A 14542-nucleotide genomic window follows, 5' to 3' on the forward strand; every position below is an offset into this window, starting at 1 on the left:
CTTCTTATAGAATTTGGATAAACCCTTTACACATCTCTAGTTCTTTTCTAGTCTTTATTTTTAATTAATGATTTTAAGGCGTAATCGTGGGACTGAAAATCTATTGATAGGTGGAGAATAATTTACTCTACCGTATATTTATTCGATATAAATTTAAATTAATTAAATTATTAAATTTTGAATACTGAATCTTTTTATATTTTTTTACTGACACTCCCACTGCCCTTTCTCACTTTATTACTCTATATAGATAAACCAATCCCCATATCCACTCATTTCCCTTTTCTTCTACTCTACTAATACTACTATCCACATCTTCAGCTCCACATCTACTCTTCCGACCACCGGAGCTACCACCGGAGAGAACTCCACCATGTCAGTCAAGGAGTGCACCCACCACAAGGACAGGAAACGAAAATTAGTCCGGCGATGCTGTGCCGGAATACTCATCTTCCTCTTCATCGTCCTCTTAACTATCCTCTTAGTCTGGGCAATTCTTCAACCCAAAAAACCCAGATTCATTCTCCAAGATGCTACAATCTTCAATTTCAACGTTTCCGCCCCCAATATCTTCTCTACATCGATCCAAATCACCATATTCGCCCGAAACCCTAACGACAAAATTGGCGTTTACTACGATAAAATGAAAACATACGCCAATTATCACAATCAACAAATCACTTATTATACCCAAATTCCTTCAGTTTATCAAGGTCATAAAGACGTTAACATATGGTCGCCGTTCGTTTTCAGTAACAATGTTCCGATTTCACCTTTAAATGGACCAGACCTGAAAGAAGACCAGCAAAACGGCGGCGTTTGGATCGATTTCAAGATTGTCGGCCGTGTGAAATGGAGAGTTGGGACGATTACGACTGGGCATTACCATTTACATGTTACGTGTACGGCTTATGTACCGTTCGGAAATCATCCCGGCGACGGCGGAATTATGGTCGGAAATAACGCCATGAAGTATCAACTTGCCCGGAGCTGTGATGTGAGTGTTTAATAATTTGAAGATGATGAAGCAGGGGAGTTTAATTGCCATTGGAAGTATTTATTTCTCTTTTTAATTACTTTTCGGGCCAACTTTTATTTTCTATTTTTTATTTTCCTGCTATTTACACTTTCTTTTTTCTATCTTAATTTTTGGTCCTATAAAGTTGAATGAACTGTACATTTTGCTGCTAAAGAATAATATTGGAAACTTATTATTATATTATAATATATATAAATAAATTACAATTGTTTCTTATCGTTATCATTAATTAAAAATTAGATAAGTAAACGTGACTGAAGGGAGTATTAATTTTGTCTACCTCTCTTTTTGATTAAATAAATGTTCATCAGTTAATTAAAATTGTTAGAATAATGTTTTTTCGATTTGCTAAGGTTTTTAGGAATTGGTGAAATATTGGATCATGTGAGATGTTTTTGGTTTTGTCTTTTACTCTTCTATGTTATTAGTTTTTTATTATATTTTGTTCATAGATAATTTATTTTTTTATGTATCAACTATATATAATTGTATGCTGAGTAGTAAGTATTTCTTAATTTATAACGAAAGGGTTTGAGTTATTCTAGTCTTGAATATGAAGCTGATTTAATTATGGAATGTTTTATTTTTGATGTAAGTTTTTTAATTCAGAATTAATGCGAATATAATACATCAAGGATAAAAAATTTTAAAAAATAATTTCGTGAAAAAAGTATTTTCATAATAATTATATATGGTGATTCTCCTATTGTATATTGCCAATGAAAGGGGCCTATAAAAGTGACAGATATTCCATTGTATTATAAAAAGTCACAAATACTTAATTCAGATTATAAAAAAATTATATATAATTAAAATAATTGATCATATGAGGAAATTGATTTTTTCCTCTTTCTCATGCTTACTTTGAGGGTTTGAAGATTACTCTTCTCTACTTTTTCTTTTAAATTAAATTATTTAATGTTTTAAATCTTGGAGCATGAGAAATGACTTATTTTGCCAAATTCCGTGGGTTATGAAATATTTTGTATATTGAACTGTCGATTTTTTATTTTTTTTATATTAAAGGTTAGGTAAAATGGGAACATGTGACCTCTTTTGATTAGCGTAGGAATATATAGAAGGGGGCAGTCCATGTGATATATATATAATTTAATTTCGATGTACAGCATGATTTAGGTAGTTTACCAAACTGACTTGTTTCATACGTCTCTTTTTCCTTTACCACAATTTCAATGTACATGATGACACTTTTTTATGGAAGGTTTTTGAATTCAAAATTTAACGATTACGAAAATTGTATTTTCGTGAATCTGCGTGTTACTCTCTAGATCTGCTATAAGTTAGGTGTAATGGGGGGAAGGGATCATCATTATTTTTCGTTTTTTATATTTTCTGTATTATGTAAAATCATTAGTGCTAAATTAGGATGTCATTATCACTTTAGTTTCAAGAACCAGTTCGAGTTTCTTTTAGTTATTATAATTTATGATTTTAATGATAATAATAACACTTTAATCATGACAATTTAAAGTCGTCTGTCTATATATGATGTATATCCCTACCATTCATGTCCGTCCATATTTATTTATTATAACATAATCTTATTTTATAATTCTATTTTAATTAAACAGGAGCTATATATAGTCTATACTTTTGGTACTTTATGAAAGTGCTAAGCAGTTGGTTAATTATTAGTGAATTGTTGGTAGAGTCTTAGTGGGAAAGTGTGTTTACTAATTTATGAAGATGAAAATTGATTATCAAAGAGATAAAGATTTATATGTGGCTTATGTCATCGGACAAAAATGAAAGATATTATCAAAAAAGTTGTACATGTTATAAATTAACTAACTTGACAATTTTATAAATGAACAAGAGAATATGTATATAGAAAGTATTAATAGAGAGAGTAATAATATAGAGAGAGTAATAGTAATTCTCTTCTTTTATGTGTTTTGTGTGTTTTTACATTGAAGTTTAAGGCTATATTTATAGTCATATTTACAAGTGGAGAAAAATATTAGTGGACAATTTACCCACTTAAAAAGTAAACAGACTATCCACCATTTTAAGTGGACAACCATTTTACCTGGTTGATAATACTCCCCCTTGGATGTCCACGAGAAATGTGTTTCGTTAAAACTTTACAAAAAATAAAATAATATACATTGTTATTTTGAACATCCATAGATGTTGTGCCTCGTTAAAACCTTATTAGGAAAAAACCAGTGGGAAAAAGCCTAATGAAGGAAAAAGAGTACACACATCTGATAATACGCCTTGAGTGTTGCCTCATTAAAAACCTTATCAGGAAAACTCAGTGGGACAAAACCTTGACTAAGGGAAAAAGAGTACAGCGCGTATTTTGCTCCCCCTGATGAAAATATCACTTAATATCTCGAAGACGATTCATTCCAATTTTATATCTCATTTTCTCAAAGGTTGAAGTTGGCAATGCTTTGGTGAACATATCCGCCAAATTGTCACTTGAACGAATTTGTTGGATATCTATTTCACCTTTCTTTTGAAGATCATGAGTGAAAAAGAATTTTGGTGAAATATGTTTTGTTCTGTCTCCTTTGATGTATCCTCCCTTCAGTTGAGCTATACATGTAGCATTGTCTTCATACAATATTGTTGGAGCGTCTTTTGTCAAAGAAATACCACATGTTTCTTGAATGTGTTGAGTTATTGATCTTAACCAAATACATTCTCGACTTGGTTCATGAATGGCTATTATCTCTGCATGATTTGAGGAAGTGGCAACCATAGTTTGCTTTGTTGAACGCCATGATATAGATGTACCACCACATGTAAATAAATAGCCTGTTTGCGATCGACCTTTATGGGAATCAGATAAATATCCCGCATCTGCATAACCGATCAATTGTGACGTGGAATCATTTGAGTAAAACAATCCCATATCAATGGTACCTCGAAGGTATCTGAATATATGTTTAATTCCATTCCAGTGTCTTCGTGTTGAGGAAGAACTAAATCTTGCTAACAAGTTTACTGAGAAAGCTATATCTGGTCTAGAATTTTGTCTTTCCAAGGTCTTTCATTTCAAACTCTTTTTTCAGACATTTTACTGCCTTTGAAAGTTCTTACGGAGTTCCAATAATATTCAAATCATAAACATATACTGCTATTATGATAAATTCAGATCCAGACCTTTTCATAAACACACAAGGGCAAATTAGATCATTTTTATATCCTTCTTTTAGAAAATATTCGCTAAGACGATTGTACCACATTCGCCCTGATTGTTTCAACCCGTACAAGGATTTCTGAAGTTTTATTGAGCAATTTTCTTGAGAATCTTTGTACGCTTCAGGCACTTTGAACCCTTCAGGAATTTTCATAAAAATATCGTGGTCCAATGAGCCATATAAATAGGCAGTGACCACGTCCATTAAGTGCATTTCAAGCTTTTCATGAACTGCCAAATTCATTAGATACCTGAAAGTAATTGCATTCACCACAGGGGAATATGTTTCCATATAGTCAATGTCAGGTCTTTGCGAAAAACCTTGGGCTACAAGTCTTGCTTTATATCTTACGACTTCACCTTTTTCATTTCGTTTACGCACAAAAACCCATTTGTGCCCTACTGGCTTGACACCTTCAGGTGTTCGAACTATTGATCCAAAAACTTCACGTTTTTCAAGTGAAGTTAACTCTGCTTGAATTGCATCCTTCCATCTTGGCCAATTATTTCTCTGTCTGCATTCATCGACAGATTTTGGTTCAAGATCCTTATCTTGTTGCATTATTTCAATGGCAACATTATAAGCAAAAATATTATCGACCACAATATCATTTCGGTTCCACCGTTTTCCTGTCGAGACATAACTTATTGAGATTTCTTCATTCTTATTATTTTCAGGTACTTGGACCTCCGTGGTGGTATCACCATTTGTTGTGTCTCTGGGCTCTTCTTGAGCACTCGCCTCCAAATTATGATCATCTGGATCATTTATTCCTTTCTTTTTTCGAGGATTTTTATCTTTGGAACCAAATGGTCTTCCACGTTTTAAGCGTGGTCTAGACTCATTTGCCTGAACAAGTTATCCTACTGGGACATCAACTCGAACTTGAGCATTAGCAGCTGGGATATGCGATTTAGTAACCCGTGGAAGGTTAGTAAATGCATCTGGCAGTTGATTTGCAATATTCTGCAAATAAATCATCTTTTGAACTTCTTGCTCACATTGATTTGTTCGAGGATCTAAATGAGATAGTGACAATGAATTCCAATCTATCTCATTTTTCAACTCCTTATGTTCTTCCCCTAATATTGGGTATACTGATTCATCAAAATGACAATCAGCGAATCTTGCCGTAAATAAATCTCCAGTCATAGGTTCCAGATATTTTATAATAGAAGGAGATTCATATCCAACATATATTCCCAACCTTCTTTGGGGACCTATCTTTGTGCAGTGCGGTGGAGCAATTGGGACATATACCGCACACCCAAATATTCTAAGATGGGATATATTTGGCTCCCTTCCAAACGCCAACTGTAATGGGGAAAATTCATGATAATTTGTTGGCCTTATGCGCACAAGTGTTGCTGCATGCAAAATAGCATGCCCCCATACTGAAATAGGAAGTTTTGTCCTCATTAAAATAGTCTAGCTATCTATTGGAGGCGTTTAATCAATGATTCTGCTAGACCATTTTGAGTATGTACATGAGCGACCGGATGCTCAACTTTTATTCCAACCGACATATAATAATCATTAAATGATTGAGATGTGAATTCACCAGCATTATCAAGACGAATTGTCTTTATTGCATAATCTCGAAATTGTGCTCTTAACCTTATAATTTGAGCTAACAATCTCGCAAAAGCCATGTTGCGAGTTGATAATAAGCACACATGTGACCATCTTGTAAATGCATCTATCAAGACCATATAATATTTAAATGGTCCACATGAAGGGTGAATTGGCCCACATATATCACCCTGTATACGTTACAGAAACGCAGGGGATTCAATCCCAACCTTAGTTGTTGATGGTTTGATAATCAGTTTTCCTTGGGAACAAGCAACACAAGAGAAATCCTTAGATTGAAGAATTTTCTGATTCTTCAAAGTGTGTCCATGTGAATTCTCAATAATTCTGCGCATTATATTATAACCGGGATGGCCCAACCGGTCATGCCAAATGATAAAATCATTAGAATCAGTAAACCTTTTGTTTACAATGACATGTGATTCAACAGTACCAATATTTGTATGGTACAACCCAGAAGAAAGTGCAGGTAATTTTTCGTGCACAATTTTCTTCTCCATATTTATTGTAGTAATATAAAGGTATTCAACTTTTCTTTCATTTGCAGTATCAATATGATAGCCATTTTGGCGAATAACCTTGAAACTTAACAAGTTTCTTTGAGACTTACTACAATATAATGCATTATCAATTATCAATATCGTTCCTCCAAGTAGTAATAAAGCTGCTTTTCCAGAGCCTTCAATTAATTTTGTACTACCAGATATTGTATTAACATAGGCCTTTTTCATAATCAAATGACAGAAATATTTCTTTTCTTTTAATATCGTATGAGTTGTGACACTATCCAAAATGCACATATCTCCATTATTCATCTTGAATCCAATTGAAGACTGATAAATTTATTTATCTTCATAAAATAAAAATGCATTGTAAGAAATAAAATAAGTAACAATTTTGCTAGAAAAACATAAGTCCCCCCTTTTTTTTTAAAAAAAGTTAAATTATGGTTATTTAGAATTTAAAAAATTATATGATTCAATTATGATGAATGTTACAATAATTTAGTTTATCGAATTATATACTTATTAACCTTAAATAAATATTATACGTAAGAATTAAAAATAAATATAAAATATTATAAAACATTAATATAATATTATTCATCATGTATAGATAATTTGTTTATTGACAAAAATAATACAATCATTATATATTATTAATGTCTAAAACATAAACAAGAATAAACAATTAGTATAATGACATTAAATAAGGCGAATATTATTTTTAGTAACAATATGATATTAAGATTAAATAATAGCACACTAATAGTAATTAATTACAATATTGTAAAATAGCACAATGTAATAAACAATATACAATTATCATAAAAATATGGCTCTGATTTGTTTTTATTTTTTTTTCAAATACATAAACGTAAAAACACAATAATTTGAAGTACATGACAACATATTGAAAAACATGAAATTAAACATCAATTAAGATCCTTAAAAAAATCTTCAACCTCCAAATGAGTAATATCATTGAGGTCATTAAAATCATCATCCCTTAAAGCCAGATTTGCTTCAATATTATCATTATTCAAAGGCCTTGCCTCAACATTATTTTCGAACGCCAAGTGTGACTCTATCCGAGAATTAGAAGAAGAGGCACCGCCTCTATTTGCCTTTCTTTTGAAAGAATTTTGATAAAGTCTTACAAAATGCTCAGGCGTCCGACATTCATTTTTCCAGTGGCCTTTCATGCCACTACGATGACAGTTACTTCTTGAAGGGCCATTTTGAGAACTGATATTGTTCTCCCTTTTATGTTGACCACCACCTCGACGATTATTAAATCGTCTTCTGTCATTGCCACGTCTACGCATATTATTGTGGCCATAATTTTTATTTTGTCTTCTTTCAGACTGGCCATGTGTTTTTATCATATTTACCTTCGGTAACGGAGCAGTTCCAATGGGACGAACTTCATGATTTTTCATTAAAAGGGCATTATGTTGCTCCGCCACCAGAAGGCATGATATCAATTTAGAGTATTTTTTAAAACCCTTTTCACGGTATTGCTGCTGTAATATTATATTAGAGGCATGAAAAGTAGTTAGTGTCTTTTCTAACATGTCCTCATCATTTATATTTTCCCCACATAATTTTAATTGGGAAGTTATTCTAAATACAACAGAATTATACTCAATTACGATTTTAAAATCTTGAAACCGTAAGTGCATCTACTCATAACGAGCCCTTGGCAATACCGTTGCCCTGAGGTGGTCATACCTCCCTTTTAAGTCTTTCCACAATTCAAGTGGATCTTTCACTGTCAAGTATTCCATTTTTAGGCTTTCATCTAGATGATGACGAAGGAAAATCATAGCCTTTGCTTTATCCTGACTTGATGCTGTATTTTCTTCAATTATAGCATCACCAAGACCCTTAGCGGTAAGGTGAATTTCAGCATCAAGTACCCATGACAAATTATTTTTACCAGAAATATCAAGTGCCACAAATTCCAATTTTGACAAGTTTGACATGATGAAAATTAATTTGAAAGTAACAAAGATAACTTAAAAATTAAATTTCTTTAGTAGATATACCTGATATAAAAGTTAATTTTTTGAAAAATTAGAGCTTCGTGCTGATAACGTGTTATAAATTAACTAACTTGATAATTTTATAAATAAACAAGAGAATATGTATATAGAAAGTATTAATTTAGAGAGTAATAATATGGAGAGAGTAATAGTAATTCTCTTCTTTTATGTGTTTTGTGTGTTTTTACATTGAAGTTTAAGGCTATATTTATAGTCATATTTATAAGTGGAGGAAAATATTAGTGGACAATTTACCCACTTAAAAAGTAAACAGACTATTCACCATTTTAAGTGGACAACCATTTTACTTGGTTGATAATAGTACAATCAAACTCTCTTATAATAATATCCTTTATTTCAATAAGAGAACATATACATAACATATATAGTTATCAATTTCAAAAACTTGACGATTATAAAGAGATCAGATTATAATAAAACTAAAATTTACTATAAATAAAACGTCAATAGAATAAGTATAAGCATGCATAATAGCTCTTTTATGCAATAATAATAAGTGAAATTATAAGTAAAATTTGAAAATAAAATAAAATGTAAATATAAAAATGAAATTATAAGTCAGTCCCTCGACTCAAATATCACAAATTTTGTTATACAATACTTACAAAATAGAAGCATGAAGTACTGTTATTTATTTATTTAGTGAGATAAGTAATTATGATAAAGTTGGAATGGAATGCATTGTACATATATAAAAAAGTTGATTTTATATATAGTGCTTTGAGGAGAAGACAAAATGGGTAACGTCAAGAAAGAGATGTGACTAAAATAGAAGAATGGGTGGGTGGATGAGCTCATACTAATAACAAAAACTTATATAAATATACAATATTAAAAAAATATTTATTATTTATAATAATAAAAAAATAATTTTACTGAACACTTATAATACATTTATAATACAGTTTTAATACATATTGCAGAGAACTATTTATAAAATATATGTAATACAAGTTTTATAGATGGATAATACATTTATCACATATTTTAATAGACTTATAATACATTATGTTAGTTTCTTACTACACAAACATAATATATATTTTAAAATATTTATAATACATTTATATTGTATACATAAATTATTTTTAATATAAGTGTAGATTTATCACAATATTGCTATATAATGCTATAAATGGTAATAAATAAAAAATATCGCTAAAATCAATAATTAATTTTTAAAAAGCACTCAATCAAGTAATTTTTCCTACTAATAATGTCCCCATCTCTAATTGATAGTTACCTGTAGGGTGTACATGGATTGAATTGGTTCAGATTTTTTATAAATCGAACCAAATTATTTGTGTCGGGTTATTAAATCTATAAATCAAACCAAATCAATAAAAGTTGGGTTTTTCGATATCAATTTTTCTCGAGTTTTTCGATTTTTTTCGTTTTTTTTTGAGTTTTTCGTAATATCTAATAAAAAGCACAGAGCAGTGCTTCTTAAAAAGAGTTCTAGTACAAAATATCAACATATAAGATGGAGGCAAAACACTGTTTGGAGTTTTAACTTTATAATATAACTTTATAAGATGGGCTTTTTATATATATTATTTAGATGAACTTCTCAAGTCCAAACCTAAATATAAGAAAGAAAACAAAAATTATGAAAAATTTTAAAAATATCTTTATAAATTATATTTTCATAAATATTTTTATGTATAAACATAATTTAAAAGTAATATATTTATAATCGGGTCGATTTGGGTTCGGTTTGACTTTTTTTAGTTTAAATCAAACCAACCCTATAATGGTCGGATTTTTTTTTCAAACACCAAATCAAGTCAAACCAAATCACTAGTCGATTTTTTTTCTGATTTGGTCTGATTTATCGGTTTGGTGCGGTTTATCGATTTGCCATGTACAACCCTAGTTACTTGTATTTTATTTTAGGAATTTTTTTAATTAATAATTATTTTAAAAAAAATATTTTTTATTACAATATATAACATATTTATCTTAATTAATAATTAAAATCACCTTATTAATCTTCTCTCTCTTTCTCCCTCACCCTTCTTCTCTTTTTTTTCTTCCAATTTTCTCTTTCCTTCTAACCAGCGTGGTCTCCCTTCTTCTCTCTTTTTTTTGTTTTTCCATTTTTCTTTCTCTTTCTCTTCTCTCCTTTAAAAATAATAATTAATTATTTTTTCTATTTTGAATAAGAAAAATATTATTTTGATACAGATAAAATATATATTAAAAGTTATAATTAATGTTATATGTTATATTATTTAAATAATTGATTCTTTATTATATTATATGATATCCAATAATATTCTTCCTATGGCTGGCCCGTTTTGTCTCGTTGTTTTCATTGTCCAAAAACACAACAAACCAATTCTATAACAGTCCAAGAAGGACAGGTGGGCGGATGAACTTAAAAAGTTGGAATGGCAGGGAAATAATATAAGGTCGAGTTCACAATTCAATTATTATTTTGTGAGAAGGAAATAAAATTGCAAGATTGAAAAATTTTGAGATGATTCAGAGGGTTGAGTCAAAACATATAGTACCTTGACAGTTGAGTTTGAATAGTATCAGGTGGTATTAAAGTAGTATGGTGATGAAACGATCGAATAATCTCTTTTTCCTTTTACCATAATTTCAAACGTACATGATAGACACTTTTTTGTGGAAGGTTATTGAATTCAGTGACGAATTTGGAATTTAATGATTATGAAAATTGTATTTTTGTGAATTCGTATGTTAAATCTGCTACAAGTTAGGTGTAATTGGGGAGGGGATGATCATTATTTTTTGATTTTTATATTTATTGTGTTATGTAAAATCATTGATGTCATTATCACTTTAGTTTCAAGAACTAGTTCGAGTTTCTTTTAGTTAGTATAATTTATGATTTAATAATAATAATAACAATTACACTTTAATCATGACAATTTAAAATCGCTATATATGATATATATCCCGACGATTCATGTCCCTCTATATTTATTTCTTATATATAATATTATTTTGTAATTATTTTTCTTACTTTTGGTACTTTATAAAAGTGCTAAGCAGTTGGTGGATTAATTATTGGTGTCTTAGTGGGAAAGTGTGAAATTTACTAATTTATGGAGAAGAAAATTGATTATCAAGGAGATAAGATTTATATGAGGCTTTATGTCATGGGACAAAAATGGAAGAAACTAGCAAAAAAGTCGTACGATCAAACTTTCCCTATAATAATGTTGTTTATATTAATTATAAAACATATACGAACATAACATGCACAATTATCAATTCCAAAAAACTTGACCCTATAGTAAAATGTTATTAAAATGATAATTATAAAAAGGTCTGATTATAATAAAGCTAGAATTTATAATAAATAAAATATCAATAAAGTAATTACAAGTATGCATGATAGCTTTTTCATGCAATAACAATAATAATATACAAATAAAAATTTTTAAAAAATAGAATATATATAAACCTTTACCTATCTTATGAAGATAGAAAAATTATTTCTAAAAACGCAACTCAAATATCACAAGTTTTGTAATACAATACTTACAAAATAGAAGCATGGAGAACTATTATTTAGTGAGACAAGTAATTATGATGAAGTTGGAATGGAATGCATTGTACATATATAAAAAAGTTGATTATATATATAGTGCTTTGAGGAGAAGACAAAAATGGGTAACGTGTAAGAAAGAGATGTGACTAAAATAGAAGAATGGGTGGATGAGCTAATAATGTCCCATCTCTAATTGATTGAGTATTTGTATTCTATTTTATTATATGACATCCAATAATGGCTGGCCCTTTTTGGCTCTTATGCTGCTTGTTTTCATGGTCCAAAAACACAACAAACCAATTCTATAACACTCCAAGAAGGACAAGTGGCAGATGAACTCAAAAAGTTGGACCCTTACAAGGGAGATTTCACAATTCAATTATTAATTTTTGAGAAGGAGATAAAATTGCTTGATTAAAAAAAATTGAGATGATTCAGAGGGATCGAGTCCTTGACAGTTGAGCTTGAATAGTAACAATGTGGTATTAAAGTAGTATGGTTATGAAACAACTCTCTCTTTGAGAGTGAGTGTATCAATTCAAGGAAATGACTTTTTTTATATAATTAACTAAACTAGGTAATAAATAAATGTGAAGATACGCAAAAAAATATATTCTAACATTTGAAATAAAGTGTCTAATTGTAATATTTTATTAGGAGATAAGGAGTTCAATTTAAATAACGCTTAGTTTGAGTGTTTTAATGAAATATTTTGACAAATTTTAGGGGTGAGCAGATATGTATGGAAAAATTACTTAAATACACATTTTATTTTATCATAATCTCTAAAATTTTCTACTATTTAAAAAAATTTCAAAAATTCCCTCTCGGATACATTACTCCCCTCTCGCGGATACATCTCTATACCCCTCTCGCGGATACATCTCTATACCCCCTCTCGGATACATCCGTCCCCTCTTTGATCCATCCATCTCCCCTCGAACACATCCCTCCTTATGTATCTAGATGTTCTATCCCTATTCCCTCTCGGATACACATCTCCCAGAAATTCACAATTCTAAAGAGTCTCGAGTTTCCCATAGAAAGCATGTGGCTCAACAGTTTCAAGATTTAGGCAGAGTTTTGGTTATGTCTATCTTATCCACCATATATAACAATGATATATAGCCGGATGTCTGTTGATGTATCCAGAACAGGATTTATGTAAATTACGCTTATATTAAGCCTTTTAACTTTCTAAGTAATATTCTTGATCTAATGGGCTAGTGATAAAACTAGGAAATGCTGGTAATAGTTGGGCCGGTTGAACAGAGAAATGGCCTTGTGCTAGGCGACTCAATCCAGCCCAATACCATTCAGGCTGGTCAAAATAAGGAAAATGTCAAAACTCTTCTAATTAACAATTAACTAACTGGATTTAGTATTTTCTTAGCATACCTTCGGTTATTCACTTTAATCAACTTCCAAACCAATAAAAAAACTAAAAGAACTCATCATTGATTAACAACCATATATATCCAAATAACAAAATAAAGGAGAGAAATCCCCTAATCAAGAATATCAACTAATGTGATCCAATGAACATAGGAAACATAATAATAAATCTAAAGAAAATAGAGAAAAAAAAAAGAAGATAATAAATAAACTCCATAAATGTGAAGATGATTGAAAAAATATCTACCAATCAAGATGGCACCTAGTCTCCTCAAAATTAACAGTTCTGCCACTGGACTCCAAAGGTACCTTAAAATCACATTCAATTTTGGGCTTAATTTTGTGTGTTTTAATCCAACCAATCTTTAGCCTTATACGCATGTAAAGCTTCATTTCAATCTCATAAACCCCTAAATTCTTCTCATTATTGTAATTTGATTTCTCCCTATCTCCCAATAGAAGCAAATTTTGTCCTTTGAACACTGGATGCAAATTGCTAGTATTTTTGTGACCTTGATAAAATGTTTCCAAATTTTGACTAGCAAATCTCTGGCCTTGATACATACCTCTGGCTTCGATCGAGTCGTAGTAAATTCCGATTCGTTTGTTGGGGTTCCTGATAGTCATGTTGAGGGCTAGATCGTAGTAGAGGGTGTTGTTTGCAGTGGAATAATCAAATTGTGTCAACATGGCATCAGTCACGTAGAATTTGACCTTGTTAGGACGTAGGACAAGCCAGAGGACTAATGCAATGACTCCAAGAATGATGAGGATGGTAAAGATAATTTGGAAAATGCAATTGCATAGGCAGCCAAAGAGGCAGCTGCACGGGTTGCAGCTGCTTCCCCGTCCATGTCGGTGGTAGGATTTGGACGGGGGAGGAATGGACGGGCCATAATAGGCTCCGTTCAAGTTGGGTTCCGGCATAACTTATAACAAAAATAAGAAAGTCAATATTGAGTACAACTACTTATATTTTTGTTTTGGTTTGTATTTGTTCCGTTGAGAATGATATATCTTTTGGTGAGTTGAGATGAATGTATATATAGGTGTCTTGTTGATTAGTCTTTGGTTATTGTGTTAGATATTATTTGTGTAGAAAGGATTTGGTAAGCAAAAGTGGTTTGAATAGTACAAAAGGCGTGTTTTTTTAATTTGAAAGACACGGTTTCTTTTTGTCAATGTCATACTGAAGAATGAAGATAATAAGACTTTTTCTTAGAAATTACCAATCAAGATATAGTTAA

At 30.7% G+C, this 14542-nt stretch overlaps 1 protein-coding gene and 1 pseudogene across 1 annotated transcript; one reads left to right on the forward strand and one right to left on the reverse strand.

Annotated features, from left to right (window-relative positions):
* Positions 1-261: 261 nt before the first annotated feature.
* On the forward strand, positions 262-1219 carry LOC129877571 (NDR1/HIN1-like protein 1). The gene has a single exon (XM_055953089.1). The coding sequence runs from the start codon at positions 374-376 to the stop codon at positions 1007-1009; it is 636 nt and encodes a 211-aa protein (XP_055809064.1). The 5' UTR covers positions 262-373; the 3' UTR covers positions 1010-1219.
* A 12156-nt stretch (positions 1220-13375) lies between these two features.
* LOC129877777 (NDR1/HIN1-like protein 10) lies at positions 13376-14365 on the reverse strand (annotated as a pseudogene).
* Between the last annotated feature and the right edge of the window lie 177 nt (positions 14366-14542).

Source organism: Solanum dulcamara, chromosome 12 (assembly GCF_947179165.1).
Source record: "Solanum dulcamara chromosome 12, daSolDulc1.2, whole genome shotgun sequence".
In the NCBI taxonomy this organism is placed as follows: domain Eukaryota; kingdom Viridiplantae; phylum Streptophyta; class Magnoliopsida; order Solanales; family Solanaceae; genus Solanum; species Solanum dulcamara.

What these genes read in the sequence shown, in the direction of transcription:
- LOC129877571 (XM_055953089.1), top strand. Translation starts at nt 374, where the DNA reads ATGTCAGTCAAGGAGTGCACCCACCACAAGGACAGGAAACGAAAATTA.